Source organism: Pteropus medius, unplaced genomic scaffold, assembly GCF_902729225.1.
Source record: "Pteropus medius unplaced genomic scaffold, Ma_sr-lr_union100, whole genome shotgun sequence".
Lineage (NCBI taxonomy): Eukaryota > Metazoa > Chordata > Mammalia > Chiroptera > Pteropodidae > Pteropus > Pteropus medius.
In genome coordinates, this window is record NW_024344433.1 from 1,117,523 (window position 1) to 1,134,877 (window position 17,355).

General features: G+C 46.2%; 1 protein-coding gene and 1 non-coding gene across 3 annotated transcripts in view; one reads left to right on the forward strand and one right to left on the reverse strand.

Annotated features, from left to right (window-relative positions):
* TMEM131 (transmembrane protein 131) overlaps nucleotides 1-17,355 on the forward strand; it is a 146,648-nt gene that overhangs the window by 114,683 nt on the left and 14,610 nt on the right. For both annotated transcript variants that reach the window (XM_039872497.1, XM_039872498.1), the window contains exons 30-33: nucleotides 547-705; nucleotides 1,095-1,666; nucleotides 10,377-10,552; nucleotides 13,156-13,283. In XM_039872497.1, the coding sequence (XP_039728431.1) occupies nucleotides 547-705; nucleotides 1,095-1,666; nucleotides 10,377-10,552; nucleotides 13,156-13,283 (1,035 nt within the window). The remainder of the gene's footprint in view (nucleotides 1-546; nucleotides 706-1,094; nucleotides 1,667-10,376; nucleotides 10,553-13,155; nucleotides 13,284-17,355) is intronic.
* On the reverse strand, nucleotides 14,070-14,188 carry LOC120610320 (5S ribosomal RNA). Its single transcript, XR_005654913.1, has one exon. It is a non-coding gene; the product is annotated as a 5S ribosomal RNA (ribosomal RNA).

Here is a 17,355-nt window from a genome sequence, read left to right on the forward strand (position 1 = left end):
GAGAAAAAACAGCACTAACTCACTAGGTGGAGTTACTTGATTTGGTCTCAAGTGACACTATCTTTCCTGAAAATAGTATGTTCTTCATGATTCCGACCTGAGCAAAGGAAATTGATTAGAAATCTTTTTTAAACCCTCAGCATCCTTATCTCTTTTCGGTATATTTCTTTCCGTGTTTTGAGACTCAGACGTACCTCTAAATTAATTTTGAGAGTTACGCCACTTATCCTTTAATGGAAAGAGCTGGCCTGGAGTTAAAACTAAAAGGAAAGATAAAGGCTTCCCCTTGGTAAAAGGGAAAGTGTCCTCCAGTGTGTGCTGTGATGCAGTAATTACCGCCTCCACATGAGCCCTGTACATTGGCATTCTGTAGAAGGCGGTGTGCAGATTTTCACCCATGGTGCTTTGTTTTTGTCTCATCCATTAAAAACTGTCACAGACATCTCTGTCCTTTATACCATTTTGTACTTTGCCACCAGCTCTGCCTTTACTATCAACCTTGGCTCCTCGTGGGCCAGCATGACCCACTTCTCCCCATCCCCACAGTGCACTGTTTCTCCTGGTCATCGGAACAGCCTATCTAGAAGCTCAAGGAATCTGGGAGCCATTTCGAAGGCGTCTGTCCTTTGAGGCCTCGAACCCGCCCTTTGATGTGGGGAGACCATTTGATCTCAGGAGGATCGTTGGTATTTCATCTGAAGGAAAGTATGTTTACAGTTGAAAATAAATTCTCTGGTGCACATAGACGGGGCTGATGTGATTAAAACAGAAAAGTTTCTTCTGATCACCTTCTCTTGGGGTTGGGGAATCTTAGTTCCAATGACCTAATGACACGCTACATGTGGCTCTCAGTTGCTCAGAGCTCACAGCAGACATCGCACTGCCATCATGTTAATGAGGGCTGAAATGCCCTTAGACCCCAACACGGTTTCGGAGTCTTCAGATAGAACAGGCTGTGTAGAGTTGTGAAAAGTACCCCTGTTTCTCGCTGTCGCTCCTTAGCATTTATATCTGATGGATGTACTGACAAAATCTTTTCTTAATCTTAGATTTTGTAAGTTGCTCTTTACTGACTACAGTTGGTCCTTTTTCAGCTTGAACACACTCAGCTGTGACCCCGGTCACAGTCGGTTCTGTGGGCCGTCATCCCGGCCCAGCGCAGGGAGTCACAAGCAGTGTGGCCCATCAGTCCACCCACACAGCAGCCACAGCAGTAGAAACCCAGTTGACGTGGACGTCAGAGCCAAAAACAGCTCCAGTACCTCTAGCAGGACTTCTGCACAATCTGTTAGCAAAGCAAGCCCTCTTGTCCTTGACTCAAACACAGTGGCCCAGAGTCACACAGCTGGCAGAAAGTCCAAAGGAGCAAAACAGAGCCAGCACAGCAGCCAGCACCATGTCCACAGTCCTCTGGAGCAGCACTTGCCCCCTCCACCACCACCACCACCAGTGCCTCAGCACCAAGAGCCACAGCCAGGAAGGCTGTCACCTGCCCCCCTCGCGCATCCTGCCCACCCAGAACGTGCCAGCAGCACAAGGCACAGCTCAGAGGACTCCGACATCACTAGTCTCATAGAAGCCATGGACAAAGACTTCGACCACCATGACTCCCCACCCCTAGATGTGTTTACAGAGCAGCCACCCTCACCACTGTCAAAAAACAAAGGTGAGCACCAGCGCGCTATGGGAACGGCATGCACGTGAGGGGACAGCCCCACACGTCTATGCAGCTGCTGCAGTCAGAGCTACGCTGCACAGGTAATCAGTGGGTGTGTTTTCCATGTCAGAATGCAAGCAGGTACTCGTTTGTCATGAAATATAGCTGTGTTTCTCAGATTGCTGACCAAATTCAGAAGTTCATTAGATATTCTGTTTTCCTTTCAACCTCATGTGACTATTGTGTTACTGTGATAGGTTGAGCTTTTTTTTAATTGTTAAAATAATTTTTAACACAGTGGTAAAAAGATCGTTTGAACACCAAAATAGGAGTTTCACACAACCTTTACCTTAGAGCAACAGCCAGTGGGCCACAACCACCCATTTTTGTAAATGGGGGTCTCCCTAGAACACAGCCATGCCCGCTCACACACTGTGGCCGTCTTTATGCCACAGCAGCACAGGTGAGGCTGCAACAGAGACCACAAGATCCACCATCCTAAAAATACTGTCTTGCCCTTGACAGAGAAAGTGTACAGCCCCTGTTTTAGAGGCCCTTGTGCTCTGTCAGTTGTCTGTTTCCACCTCACAGTTCAGTGGGTCAGCATCGGGTGCAGCTTAGCTGTGTTCTCCGGCTCACACCAGGCCTCAGTCAGGGTGTTGGCCAGGGCTGAAGGCATCTTAGGATTCAGCTGAAGGGTTATCTGCTTCTGAGTTTACCCACCTGGTTGGCAGCAGGATTCAGTTCTTCATGGCCTGTTGGACTCAGGGTCTCAGTTCCTTGCTTCCTGTGGCCAACAGCATGTCATGGGTCCTCTCCCTAGGGCAGCTCAAAGTGATTAGCTTCCCCAGAGCAAACAAGCAAGAAGGCAAGAGAGAAAACAAGCTAGCAGGACAGGAGTCAATCTTTTGTGACCTAACCTTGGGATTGACACCCCATCACTTCCACAGTACTCTTCTCATTAGAAGTGTGGTCCAGCATGCAGTCCAGGAAGGAGAATTCTATAGAAGCACAAGTACCAGGAGGCAGGGTGCTGGGAGCCATCTTAGAAGTCTGTACACAGCACATATACAGGCTGATGGGTCACCTCCAGAATCAGATGTAAAAGGCAGTAAGTGGCCTATAACAGTATATCCATTAAATCCTTTATAGTCTGAACTTTTTGTATCTTCCTTTCTCTCCTGTGGCAGCTGTGCCAGTGCACATCACTCCACGCCTACTCAAGCGCCTTCCTCACAGAGATTCACTTTTGGTTTACACAGAGGACAGGGAACTTGGTGGCTACAAAGGGCCAGAGGAAACCTGGCATCCCAGAGTCCAGGAGCTTTTTTCCAGAGTCGCTTAACCCCAGTGATGCAAAGATGGTTACATGCCATCCTCTTAGAAGTGTATGATTTGGATTTGTAAAACAGTAACATGTCTTCAGTATTAACTTCTTCCACAGAAATTTTTTCCTTGTTATCTCATTAATGTAACAATATTTTAGGGTAATTTTTATAGTAATATTAATGCTTGAAGTTTTTTTTATTAGATCAAGTTACCTACTGTGTTTTTTCACATATTGAGGGAATGAATAAGATAAGTGCGTGTTATCCTCCCTTACCACAAGGAAGGGGTCTAGCGGCCAGATTGAACTCCTCCTCGCCTATGTCTCAGATGGACCACTCACACCAGGGTGATAGTTCATATTTATTTTCAGGGTCATTCGTTTAGAACATAAGTTTTAAAATTAAAAAACATATTTTAATTTTAGCAGTGGTCCTAGAGTTGAGCTACTAAAAGATTTTGATGGCACATGGTGCCATGTTGTCAGTGAGTCTTGCGCCCATGAGGACACAGTGACCACAGGCTTCATGGCAGCGGCCACGCTGCTTGTTGTCCTTCCCACTGCTGCTGTCGTGAAGTAGGAAAGGGTCAGATCCTTATTTTCTTCTTCAATAAATGTTTTATTGAAGTATAGCATACATGCAGAAAGCCTGTTTTTCAGACGAACTTTAAAAGGCAGGTACTGACCTTGGGTTGCATCGTAGTATGTGTCATACTCTAACCACAGGCCTCCAGGCGACAGAACCTTCTCATTGCTCCAGAGCCCCCGACACTGGGAGGCAGTCGTAGCGTTTACATTAATTTGACCCTCCTCATGTCAGAAGGACCCTGTCCTTCCCCCACCCATAGTAACTCAAAGGACAGAATCTTCTTCACAGTGAGCTCACGTCACTTGTGGCTTAGGGAGACTATTCAAAATGACCTCCTTTCAGGTGGACGTGATGTCCGCCCTCTCTGGTCTTGGGTGGCTTGCAGGCCATCTGGCCATTTCCCTCGTCTTTCCTCCAGTCACTCGCCTCATGGAAGATGGCACCCAGAGTGTCCTCTGTTCATGGCTGGCCTGAGTAGGGCCTTGTACAGCTAGCTGGACAGTCCTTAGAGTCTGTACTTTTGTGGCTTCTCCCCTGTAAGCCATAGGGACTGGACAGAGGCCATTGCCAGACTGAGATTGCATCCTGAGAAAGCTCTGAACGTGGTGTGGATACCTCTCAGTGTCGGCACTGATGGAGGAGATGGTGGCATCTGCAGCCGTCGTTATGTCTGGCTTTGGCAGTCTGAGCAGCAGCTTTATCAGGATGGGGGAAGCAGAGTGGTATGGGTCACGAGGCCAAGCTCTGCCATCAAGCAGGCCCAGATCTGATTCTGGCTCTGCCACTTACTTTGTGACTTTAGAGAAAATTACTTCTCCAAGCCTCCACTTGTCATCTTTAAAGTAGAGGGAACAGCTGCTACTGCCGTGGTTATTAGTAGGGCAGGAAAGGCCGCGTCCCAGCCTTAGCCTGGTGAGCTGAAGGTGGCTGTGCAACTTCCCAGCAGAGGTGTCAGCTTGGAACTTGGCCTTGAGGGCGAGAAATGGGACAGTGTGCAGAGGGCTGAAGACAGAGTTCTGAGGGCAAGGCCAGCAAAAGGTGGTCAGCAGACAGTGTGACAGAAAGTAGGTGGGACATGAGGGTAACAGATCCCAGCAAGGCCCAAAGAAGTGATGGCAGAACAGCTCCATAGAGGAAGTGACAGCTAGGACATGATTCAACCTTGGCGAGAATAGTTTTCGTGAAATGATAGGACTAGAAACCAGGTTACGTGGCTTGGGGAGCACCTGTCACATCAGGCCATCAGCAGTGGCCACCTAGTGTACATTTGGCTTAGGGGCTGTTTATCCTTTCATCTGTAGCTTCACTGTTCTTTAATTTTTAACAGGAAAAGGGGTGCTACATATATTGTGGTAGCATTTTTAATGGAAAAAAAAATAATGAGCCTGGTACTTGAAAATATCTATGGCCCAAGGACAAAAAGCCAGCAGAGCTGAGAGCATCGGTGTCAGTCAGCACTTACTAACGTCGCAGAGGCAGCCGTGCGTGCCTCGCGCACCTCGACTGGCGTCGCTGTGCCCCTGTGTGTCCAGCAAGGGAGCCTTGTGTAAGATAGTTACATCAGGCAGGTATGGGGCCACGCCCAGGCCTGATTTATGTCCCCCCTCAGCTTGCACGGCAGCACCCTACCTCTAGAAGGGGAGGAGCCGGTGAGGAGACAGTGAAACCACGTGCCTAGGGAAACAGGTGGGGTGAGACCTAGTTCAGTAGATGACAGAAGAAGGGACACTGGGTCCACAGGTACGGGGGTGCAGGTGACTTGGTGGAGGTGAGGAGACGCTACAGAGTCAGGGGAGCTTTCATCTGAACTAAGGTAACAGCTCTTAGACTGAGGGAGAGGCAGTAGGGCGGAAACAGAAAGAGTTTGGAGAAGTCAAGTTCCAGGCACTGAAATTCCCATAGACTGGAGTTGGCAGGACAGGAGGGTTGGGCTTGCAGAGTGGCCCCCGGGCAACATCGGGGGCACAGCTGACGGTTACCATGGCACCACCTCACGCCATGTCATTTCTCTCAGTGTGCTCTGCAGCTCAAGGATAAAGGGGTAGTAAGACGGTGATGGACAGGGGCAGTAAAGGGACAACAGCAAGACACAGGGTGAGGATGTCACGGGATGTTGGCAGGAGGCTGATGGATGTGTCGGCCTGTGCAGAATTAGCAAGATAGGGAAAGACCTTAAGTCAGAAGGGACCTCCCAGCCCCAGAGAACATGAACAGTCCAGGGACGGTAGAGGTCCCTGGTGGTTTTTAGGCGGGCGGGCGTTGCCTGGTCAGAGGAGTAAAGGCTTAAGCAAGATTGGAGGCTGTCTTTCCCCCATGCTAAACTGTAGTGAGTTGGCTCTTGAATATCCATGATATTTTATTTCTACAATAAATCTAAAATTTAATTGAACATAATTATATGATAACCCTGAATAACTGAACTCTACTATGAAGTTTTGGTTGTGCAGCCTTTTTCTCTAGTCCTATCACCTTATTGGTTCTGCTGGTGCTACAGATGCTACCCAGAAACAAAGAACAAAGAAGAGGATGCGTCTCCTTGCTGGTGGGATAGAAGTAAATCTTTTCACTTAATAGGAATTCCTGTCTCCCTTCTATTGAGCCAAACAGGTTCTTCACGATCTAAGTACACAGCTTAATAGGACAAAGTAATAATAGTAATTGCTATAAAACTTTGAAAACGTTTACTTTAGGTTGAAGAACTCCTAGAGAGTTTTCTTCACATGTGTTTTTGGTGTGTTTTAGCTGATCATAATCATAAAAAAGTTTATTTTTCAGAACTTGAGGGGAAAATAAATTTACATGACCCGTACACACCCCAGTAAATCGTGTGTTGGTCTTTATTATTTATTGGCCTCACATAGGCCTTTGAAGCAGCCAAAAGATGAGGAAGGCAGATTCCCTTCAGAATTAGTGATGCTTGAGAATCTCCTGTCAGGTTTCATACAGCCCAGTTCAGCTCGATAGCTGCCAGAGGCCACTCAGGCTCAGAGAAACCATTTGCTAGTAATTGAAACTTCCTGGAGTAATTCTTTTGGGTGGAAATTAAATGAAATGATATAAAGTGAGAGAGAGACAACCAAAGCAACTTGCCCAAACTGGTGAAGACAAATTCATATATATACCACTTAGTGAAGACAAGGAAAAGTAAATTAGTGGGACATACTTTTTAAATTTATAATTCCTCTTTTTTCTCCTTTTAAAATGATTGGAGGTGGTTTAAATTATTAAAGCACATATAAAGACTGAGTAAAAGACAAAAAGTAGTCTTCGGCATTTTATATGTTTGTTTTTAGTTATGGTGCCACCTCAACAGATACGTGGAGTGAGGTTAGTTGTTTCTGTCGAGTGTTAAATTAAGCTGCAAATTTCCTGGCAGCTCATCTGGAAGGAAAGCAGGGTTTTTGTGCAGGACAAGGAAGTGTGCAAGCTCATGGAAAAAGGCAGGCTTTGCTGGCTTTGGCCTCCTGCTTGACCGAGGACACTAATGGAATGGGCCTTGTGCCTGTCGAGAGAATACGGGAATGCTCTCCATGCAGATGCTTTGCAGTGGCCTGTAGGTTAAGTCATAACTCCTCCCCTACACCCTGCTGCTAAGATGCACCCTCCACCTCACCCGCACACACAGCTTGATGACTCAGGTCCCAGTCGGATTATCTGATAAGGGTTGGGTTGTCACCACTACATGAAGGTGCTGGACCCGTAAGCAGTGGTGGTGCCCTGTCCTAAACACTCAGCAGAGCTTTGCACTTGAAGTCCGCCCAAGGTGACCTATAAGGAGAGACAGATAGCTTCTGTCAGTAAGGAGTTGAACCCACTCAACAACCAAGGAAACGCACTCAGGCTTTAAGGCAGCAAAGATGCTGTGTACACCGACCATTTTTCAGAGTAAGAATGGCAGTGCTTCCCCCCATCCCCCACCCCGCCCCAACTTCTAGTTTTGAGGAGAAATGCAGCCTGTCATCTCACCAAGATAAAGTGTCTGCAGAACGTATCCCCTCTCCAAGCTGGGTGCGGTTGTTGAGTATTGGCCTTTTGAGTTTTGACAAATGCTTGTCAGACAGGAGCAGTGTGAAGTGGGCCTTGGTGCCAGCTCTACCACGTTTCCCCATTTCTCTCAGGTCACCACCACAGTGCACACACAAGGAGCACATCATGCCACTTGTCCTGGTCATCAGTCAGGCACTCCATAACCTCCTGCCACCTTCCTGCCCATGATGGAACTAAAGTGCTTAGAGTCCAAGTGAAACTTCTTGCTTCCCTCCCAGGTCTAAAACTTCTAATCAGAATGTGTGTGTTTGGGGCTGGCAAGAGAGCATCAGGCCTAGCGTCAGGACTTCAGAAGGTGCCCCAGATTTGCTTTCCAGTTAGCCTTGTGAGTGGGTGAGAATAGATGCGGGGAGGGACCCACAGAAACATCAAGCTTCTTCTTACCCCTGGAGTCAGGACATGAAGACGGGGCAAGAGAGCTTGTCGCGTAGGCATTGGCCAAGCATGTGTTACAGTCTGTCCTAGCTGATTATAATAGTCATGCCTTCAGCAGCTCATCTGTAACGCACTACGGTGGATGGGCTTACCCCAGGTTCATTGTTGGTGATCGGCACTTGCCCTGTCAAATAACTATTCTCTCTTTAATTTAGGCATGCAAGTGATAGATTTCTAAAAGCATGAATAGGCCAGGGTCCATAGATTACATAAAGAAAATAATTCTCAGTAGTAGTTACATTAAAAAGTTTATATATTCATAGGTTGCGGGAAGCAGCAAGTTTTCTGAAGCACGTCTGAAGCCATAAATATAGAACAATGCACATATTTTTTGAGCCAGCAAGCTCATATCTGGAAATTTAATACCAGGAAATAATCTTACATACATGTGTTTTATGATAGCGAAAAACGGTAACTGCCTAAATGTCTTAAGAGCAGGGGATTTGTAATTACAATATGTTAACTCAGTGCAGCATGTCATGTGAAATAATTGTCCCCAGAGTATGCCTATCCTTGATGTAAGAATTTGACAGATTATTGCCCAGCCCCATGAACCATGTTCCTGTTTTCTTGGTGAGCGAGGCAGGTCTGGCAGAGTCACCTGTGAGGTGGACATTCACATCTCCCATTTCTCAGACGGGATATCTGAATGAGATCCAGTCCTTGGCATGCTGAGAAGAAAGCGGGAATAGAGCTTTTCTTGTTTATTAAGGAGGTTTCCAGTTGTTGTAAATAGTAGATTATTTGTGCAGATAGTTTCTGTCATCCATGTACCTAATTTGGTAAAATAGTGTCATGGCAAGCAGGCCGTTCATGGCCTGGGGATTGATCTTGATCATGTGGGAAAGACTGAGGTACCCTCGGCATCAACTCTTAGACTCACAGAATTTGAGAAATCATGGGGCCGGTGTGGCCAGAGCAGGTTGGGCCAAGGGCTGTGACAGAGAAACCAGCTGGCCAGTCTTCTGCTCAGACAGATACTTCTCAATTTTTGAGACTTAATATCTCAGTTAATGGTTGCAAATCTAGTCCTGGAGTCACAGTGAAAGGAGATGAAATGACATTCTTGACAGGCAGGCAGAGCCTTCTTTTTCTAGACCAGGCTCAGTGAACTTTTTCTATAAAGGACCAGATAGTAAATATTTGGGGCTCGATGTGCCATAAAGTGTCTCTGTCACTCATTCTTCATTTCTTTTTCTCAGCCACTTAAAACTGTAAACTCCTTGTCAGCTCTCAGCCATGCAGACCAGGCAGGAGGTCAGAGGTGGCCGGTGGCCCTGGTTTGCGAACCTTGTTCTAGATGCCAAAGCGAGAGTCTCAGGCCACTAAAAGCAACTGTAAAACAGTCCAGGTTTAAGTAAGCTGGATTACGTCACCATTGTCAAAAGGGTATGTTTAGAAATATTCATGTACAGGATGGGTGAACCTGTGGTTTGTGTGGCTGCTTCTGTGGCTTTCCCCAGCAGCCTACCCAGGTGCTTGCAGTTGCAGGCCGGGCTGCTGGAGTCGGGGGTTTCTCTGCCGCTGGCGAGTCCACCAGGAACATGAACTCCGCGAGGACCCGGACTGTGTTGCTGGTACTCACCACTGTGTTCCCAGGACATGGGACAATGTCTGGGAATGGCAGTACTCACATAGGTTGTAGACTGAGTTCTTACTGGTCTTGGAAGCACCCATATCTTTTAAAATACTGAGCATTTTGTAGCCGTGTGGTACTCTCTCTGTATATAGCATCACGTGGCATTGATGTGTCAGGCACTGTTCCAAGGGCCTCATGTCATTTTTTATCATGACCCCAGGAAGGCCACCTGCCCTGGCGTGCATACACAAGGCCAGGATCACATGGCCAGTTAGGGCAGAGCTAGGATTTGGACCCAGCCAGCACAGCTCTGCCACCCATGTAATGCATGGGCAACTCATCCTATGTCACCATCGAGCTTCCATCTCGAAACAGATTTGAAAGGATTTCTGGTTTTCCCTTGTGTGACTTTTCAAAACTACATTACTCTCTGTGGTATAAAGTATTCTAAGACAGATATATGGATTTGTCAAAACTTCTGAGTTTATCAAAACGCATTGAACTGTATACTTAAAATAGGTGGTGTATCTTATACAAAAATGGCACCTCAACCAAGTCGATTATTAAAATATTCTAATCAAAAGTCACATGTGATTTGGAAAGCTTTGGGAAGGAATAAGGTAGCCAAAGAAACCTTTATTAATCAGGAAAGGAGTCCGGCCTCTTCAAAAAATTGTTAAAGGTTGTGTTTGCTAAGCTGTTTTAAAACCAGGAGTTATTTTTCTGTGATTTTCATCCTCAGGGAAAGGGAAACCTCTCCAGCGCAAGGGTAAGCCACCCAAGAAGCAAGAGGAGAAGGAGAGGAAAGGAAAGGAGAAGCCACAGGAAGATGAGCTGAAAGGCTCCTTGGCTGACGATGACAGCTCCTCCAGCACCACAGAGACCTCCATCCCAGACACAGAGCCCCTCCTCAAGGAGGTAGGAAGCCGGGTCTGCAGACGCCACTGCAGGCTGGGTTTGTTAGCGCAGAGGAGACGCCTTATAACAAAGTTGGTGCGCGCCTATGCTCAGAGGGCCTGAACAGTCACTCCCCTGCAGGAAGGATCACAGCCCTGGGGACGAATGTCTTCATTCCCCTGGGAAGAACACTGGGAAGCATGTTAATAAAGAGAAATTGTTAGAAATTGGAAACACTGCCTGAAAGTTAGGGACTATCTGGACCAGTACCTACTCTGGCTCATGAAATTTGTTTCAGGCTTTAAGTATCAAAGAGGGCAAGGAGGAATCACGCCATGCTCAGTAGATGGAACTTCCCCGTTGTAGCCCTACTGCAGCTCACTCCCTGCACAAGCAGAGCAGTGACTGTCTTGGGGGGACCGTGACCCAGGGAAAGGCTCCATGCTTTAGCAGCCCCAGCCCTGGGGACCCATCCCTACACTCACCAGCACACCAGGAGGGCTGCTCACCACTCTAGTCCCCAGCTCCGCTGGTGTCAGCCTCAGGCCCAGCCGGCAGGGTGCTGGTGCTGGCGAGCGTCTGGGCATCTGGTGATGACGGCTAACACCCTATGGTGACATGTTTCAGAGGCCACATGCAGAAAGGAAAGGCTTAAGTCCGTGTTGGCATTTTTATTTTTAGATAACTATGTCAAATTTAAAATAATCCTCATATAGCCTTTAATACTGTAGGCCAGAATGTCTTTTTCAGTTTTAATCTAGTGGCCTAAGGAATCATTTCTTAAAGATATCCCAGTGTCATCTGCATAGGATTTATATGTAACTTTTTCTTGTCAGCTGCCTGCACTCTTGCACTCTTCATTCACATTTGGGTGTGCTGCTCTGTGCACCTCAGTACAATTGGTAACTAGTGTTGGAGCTGTGTACTCAGATCCTTTTAACAGATGACTTCAGAGAGGCAGAGTGTCATCTACTAATCTTTGAGTGGAATCCCAGTGGTTTTAGTGACAGGGATAAGCATTTGAAGGCATTTTCAGCACACGCTTTCTTCACAACTTTCCTCACGTCCTGTGCTGCCTTCCTAACTTTTCTTCTGACCCGTCTGCAGTGGCCCCTCTGGCCACCCGTCTTCATGTTTTCCAGGCCCCCGCTGGCTGGCCTAATTCCTGCCTCTATTGTCTTTCCTCCTGCTTTTCCTCACTGTCATTTGCTTCCTTACAGACACGGCTCAGGACTTGCAGTCTCCGTGCTTGTTACCCTTATCCTGGCTAATCAGTTTTTGTCTCCCTCCTTGGTACTCTTCCAGGGGATCTGTGCTCTATTTCTTTGTGATGGACCTGTTTGCTAGTTGTGTGTTTTCTTCCGCACTAGGTTACCAACCTTGCAGGTCATTTTCTCTTGTGTATCTTTTCCCATTCGGTTTTACCCATTCATTCAACGAGTAGGTGCTGAGAGCCAAGTGCCAGGCCTTGTGCCCGGAGCTTAGCAGACAACAGTGGACAACAAACCAGGTTTTGTCCTTGAGGAGCTCACAGTCCCCAGGGTTCTTGACGAATCAAGTGCTCAGGAAATGCTTCTTGACTGAGAATAGTATCAAAGGTGTGTGGGCAGAGGCTGTTCTGGCCCTTTCTCTGATTGTTCACTCTTGACAGTGAAATAGATGAACCTAGTGAGACCCATTCACATCCAGGCTGCCTCAGTAACCACATCCTATAAAGCCAGACGCTGTCAGGTCGACTCTGATTTGCCATGTGCCTGTAACTCCTCACACCAACAGCTGTCCCTCTTGCTGCGCCTGTCCTTCCTATCTGTCCTTCTGGTTAGCCTCAGTGCATCCTTGAACACAGTGCTGCTCAAACCAGTTTTTATTTCCACATGGTCCTGCTGCGCTTGACAGTGTGCACCTGCCCCACTCGCTGCCCAGGGGACAGTCGTAGCAGCATCAGGCTACTGTAAACAAGCATAAGGGCGGCTCCTGTACTTCCCTGGGTTTTGGACCAGAAGGAGCAGCTGGCAGGCCAGTCGAGCAGCACAGCTTTAGGAAAAGCTGGGTGTGGCCTTGTCTCCTAGGCCCCACACTCCAGCTGTGCAAGCCAGCTCTGCGCTGCCATCACGGCCCATGGGCTTTTCCGTACGAGGGCACAAGTTGGTCCGTCCCGCTAGTGTCTCCCTCCTGCTACACCTCACAGCCCTCAGGGGAAGGACCCGGGCCCTCCTGGTAACCCCTCACCTGGCACCAAGTTGGTGACCCATAAGTTTATTGAGTGAATGAGTAACCCAGCCCCTGCCGTTGGTGGTGAATGGTTGTTAGCCATAACACTAGTGACAGTCTCACTGTCACTGTGAACGCTCAGTGAATGGGTGTGAACACTTGTTCTTGACCTGGGTATAAATTAAAATGATACTCTCTGTAACTCAGACTCACCAAAACACAATTTTAGTAAGTCACAGGCTGAAAATTGATAGAACCACATAGTTAAGATAGCTTTGAAGAAAGTTTATCATTTTTATACATACGATATATATATATATCTACTGCATCTTTGGTTTTGTGTCTTTAAGTTTAAATAGGACTATATCATTTTTATTAATTGTTCTCAGCAATTAGGTGTACATTTCTTACAGGATACAGAAAAGCAAAAAGGAAAACAAGCCATGCCTGAAAAACATGAAAATGAAATGTCTCAAGTGAAGCAAAAAAGCAAAAAGCTCTTGAATGTTAAGAAAGAAGTCCCAACAGATGTGAAACCCAGGTGAGAAAAAGAAGTGTAAAGAGTTAAGGCATGTAAAAGACATTACTGATGAAAAGTAGGTAATGTTTTTGCTTGGTTGGTTGGTTTGGGGGAGGTTTGCAGCAAAAGCCCTATTCTGCACTTCATTTCTCTTGGCCTTTTTCTGGTGCCTGGTGTCCTCTGATTAGGGTCACATGCTTCTGATGTCTGACACATAAAAGGCACAGCTAACAACTTGTAAAAATTGAGGTTAGTAGCTCATCCCAGGCAGGGAGCCAGTCCACCTCTGCACACAGGTGACCTTGATGGTTTTGCCACAGCTGAGGCTTAGAGGGCTCTGGAGTGGCAGTCGGACCTAGAATTCCATGCTGTAAAACTTGGAAGAACCTGTGCTTAGGTGATCAGAGCAGATGTTAGCCATCAGACAAGGCTGCCATGCAGCAACTCTGACCAGACCCTGGGGGACGGGATTGTGGCAGCCCCCAAGGGAAGCCTTGCTGCTGAATGCTTCTTCGAGTAAACGGAGGAGTTGAACTGTTGAGTTATTAACAGGTCTCTTCACAGTTTTATTAAACTTGGATCTGCCTCATCAACTCATTTTATTTGAGCATTATTAACAGCTCCCTTCCTGGTTCGTCATATAAGATGGTCATCAGCACGAAAGCCAGCATCTGCCTTCTTGTGTGGTTGTGCGGGCATCAACCCAGGAAGTCTAAGGACCTAGGTGTAAGGCGGTAAAGGAAGACGCACACAGTGTATTTGTCATTAGGACTGGCCTTAGAATTCTTACTCTGGAGTTACTGCAAATACCTACAGCACCTGATCTTCCTAGGTGGTCTCCCATCCAAGTACTAACCAGGCCCAACCCTGCTTAGCTTCCAAGATCAGACGGGATCGGGCGTGTTCAGGGTGGCATTGCTGTGGACTGGAGCTGAATCTTAAGCTTCACGAAAGCCCTAGTAACCGAGACTCCTCAGATTACACAGCGTAACTCAGGCGGGCAGTCTACTCTGTAGAACTGAAAACTGACCAGAAATTAGTGATTTCTGCAGTGAAATTTCACCTTGTCCCTGAGCTTAGAAATAACGCAGCATATGGGATTAGTAATGGAGTGTCTAAAATTTACTCTTCTGTGCAAATTGTTAGTTTCAGTGACTCAGTCCCACAGTTCATTGAAAACAGTCTGACCCAGTGAGGAATGTCACATGGAGTCATGGCTGACACACTTGGATCTCTCCTGAAAGAGTCAGCCTGAGGCACTAATTGGTGCTGCTCCTTTGGCTTCTGGAGGCCAAGAGTGATACTCAGCTGGTGGCTAGGAATTATTTTTCTAGGTCTTTTTCAGGCTTAGGTGATTGACCAGGCATTTTAAAATAGATGAGGCTGAAAAATGCAAATTACGAAAAACTCTGGTTTTTACAAAGACAGAGCTCTTATGAGAATAGACAGTCCTGCAATAATTCTCATGATCATAAACTTGAAAACCAAGCTTCTAAGAATTATCTCACATAATTATCTCAACCATTCGTAGTTGCCTTTCCCAAAATCTGCTTTGTTTATGAGCCCGGATGCCTGAGCTCAGAACCTGAGACATATTTTTAAACAGTACATGTTAATCACACCCTCATCCCTCTTCCACTGATTTCTCTTGTGTTCTGATTTTTTCTTCAATACATTGACCATTAGCAGATTTGATTTTGAAAAGTTTGTAAAAGTCTTTACTGGAGTATAGTAACCTTGCCAGGGTTTGTGAGTTCTCTGGTCAGCCTCAAGCTGGAGTAGCCAGTTCTCTGCCACCGCTCAGGGGACAGTCACAGTGACAACTCATGTTCCCCTTTTTACCAGAAGACAGTTTATGTGGTGTGCTCTGAATTGTCTTTGTAAGTGGAGAAATCTCTATGCAGCCCTAGTCTTCTTTATTATCTAATCTTTTAAACTCACAGATCTTGTTTTGTGTTTTTCTGAATTCAGGGATAAAGATAAAAGTGTTGAGTGAGAATTTATTAGTACATCAATCAAATACAGAGTTAAACAACTAGAGACTTTTTAAGTAACCAGCAAGGTGGCCTCTTTGAATAGTGCTGTTCTGTGTCTGCACTAAGTTATATACAGTCATTGCTGGTCCTGGCATTAGTGATACCTGGAATGCTGTCACCTGACATATGACAACACACATTTGAAGAATATATATGCACATTTTTTAAAAGAGATATCATTAATAAGGCATAGACTATTACTTTCTTTTGGAAGCTTTATCCAATTGAGAATAAATTTTGTTGTCAGCCAAAAAGTCAATCTTCTACTATCAATTAAATCTATGGACTTAACTTACATTTGCTTTAATAAAAATTAGTCTGTAAATATTATCAATATTATTGGAATCTCTAGGCCAGGAGACCCAAACCCTCAAATGTTGAAGAATTCCTTTTCCTATAAGTACGTGGTGACAGAGCCAGAGAGACACCTCAGTCTCTGCCCGCGCAGTCCTCCTGTCAGACTCCCAGGAGTTGACTTCACAGAAACCATTTTCTAGGAGTGTGGAGCAATGGGTGGAAGTGGCAGAGAGCTGGTGTACCATTTTTCCCAGTTCAGCTCACAGAAGTGGGCCTGTGGGCTGCAGAAGTGGGCCTGTGGGCTGCAGAAGACTGCAGGTACTGAGAGAGCGGGACTCCACAGGACCCAGACAGGCTGGGGAGTCACTGGTTTAGGACAACAGCTGTCCTTGGTCCTTTTGTTTTCTGGTTATCAATATTTTACGTTTAGATAACTTAGATGTAGCAATCTAAAATGAGAAAAATGTCTAATAGAAAAGTTGTATCCTCTGACAATCTGCTCAGCTCAGGGCCTGGGCGCCACATTCCATGCCCTGGGCTCCAGCCCGTCAGCACAAGGGATGCCCCGGCCTGCCCTCAGCTCCCTGCCTCCCTGCCTCCCCAGACGGCCCATTCCCTGTGTTATGGGAATCGAAACAAAGCCTGGCATCTGAACCACCTTCCTGGTTCTCCCTCTTAGAAAGAATCGTTCAAATTCAGTTGACTCTTATCCACTTATTCAGAAGCCTGAAAAAAGATTTCTTAATTTAAGCTTAATTTGGCTTGAGGAAAGCATGAATCAGCAAAAATAAAATAGTTGTCTGGTACCTCTTTTCTTAAAAACCAATTAATTTTACAGTGACACACAGTTAAGCTTAGTATAAATAAATAGCCTCCACCCCACTCTCAGTCATAAACAGCTCACTTAAAAATAACTCACACCCACCCAGCTCCACTAGAGGGCTGGTGTCTGTCATGGGAGCTTTTGTGTTTTTTTAAAAGATGGAGTTTTTAAATAACCCTTGTCAGAAGTGGGAGAGGGATGGAAGATTTATAAAACTGTAGCATTAATGCTCTCACCCATAAACAGTGCATTTTTACATGTCAGTTTGTTATCTTCCCTAAAATTTTTATTTGGGTTAACTTTGGATTTTTGCTTAGCTCTTCTACTAATCCAAATATAATACCTATTTATGATAGAAAATTTGTGAAGTATAGAGAAATACAAAAATGAAAATGGCCTTTGACCTAGTCCCTTATAAAATGTTTGTAAATAGCATCCATTTCAATATATTTATCTGTTTATGAGATTACACTTTCGATGTTGTTCTGTGACCTGCTCTTGGGGAGGGGTGTGCTGGGTGCCTGTGGAGCGGAACCATTTGAACCGTTCTGACCTTTGAAATCTAGTGTGAATTAGCTGCCTTCTAAATGAGAACTGTGTGGAATCACACACCTGAGTTTTGGGTGCACAGAGGTGAAAAGTACCAAAGACACACAGTTTTAGAACAGCTGCGTCAGATTTTTAATGAAAAGCAAGCTCTCAGCTCAGCCTTGAACTGACGGCTTCCCCACCTTCGCCAGGAGCATGGTAGAGGTCCCTGATGAGTTTGGCAGAATTCTTGTAAGGGGCCACCGGGTTCTCAACTGTGTCCAGCCTTCACCAGAAAATGCCCTTCCTGGACCAGTTGGCTTAGGTCCTGCGACTTGGTCTTGGGCATTATGGAAGCACTTTGCAAAGACTGTCATTGTGGCCCTCACAGTCACATTCACACGCTGCC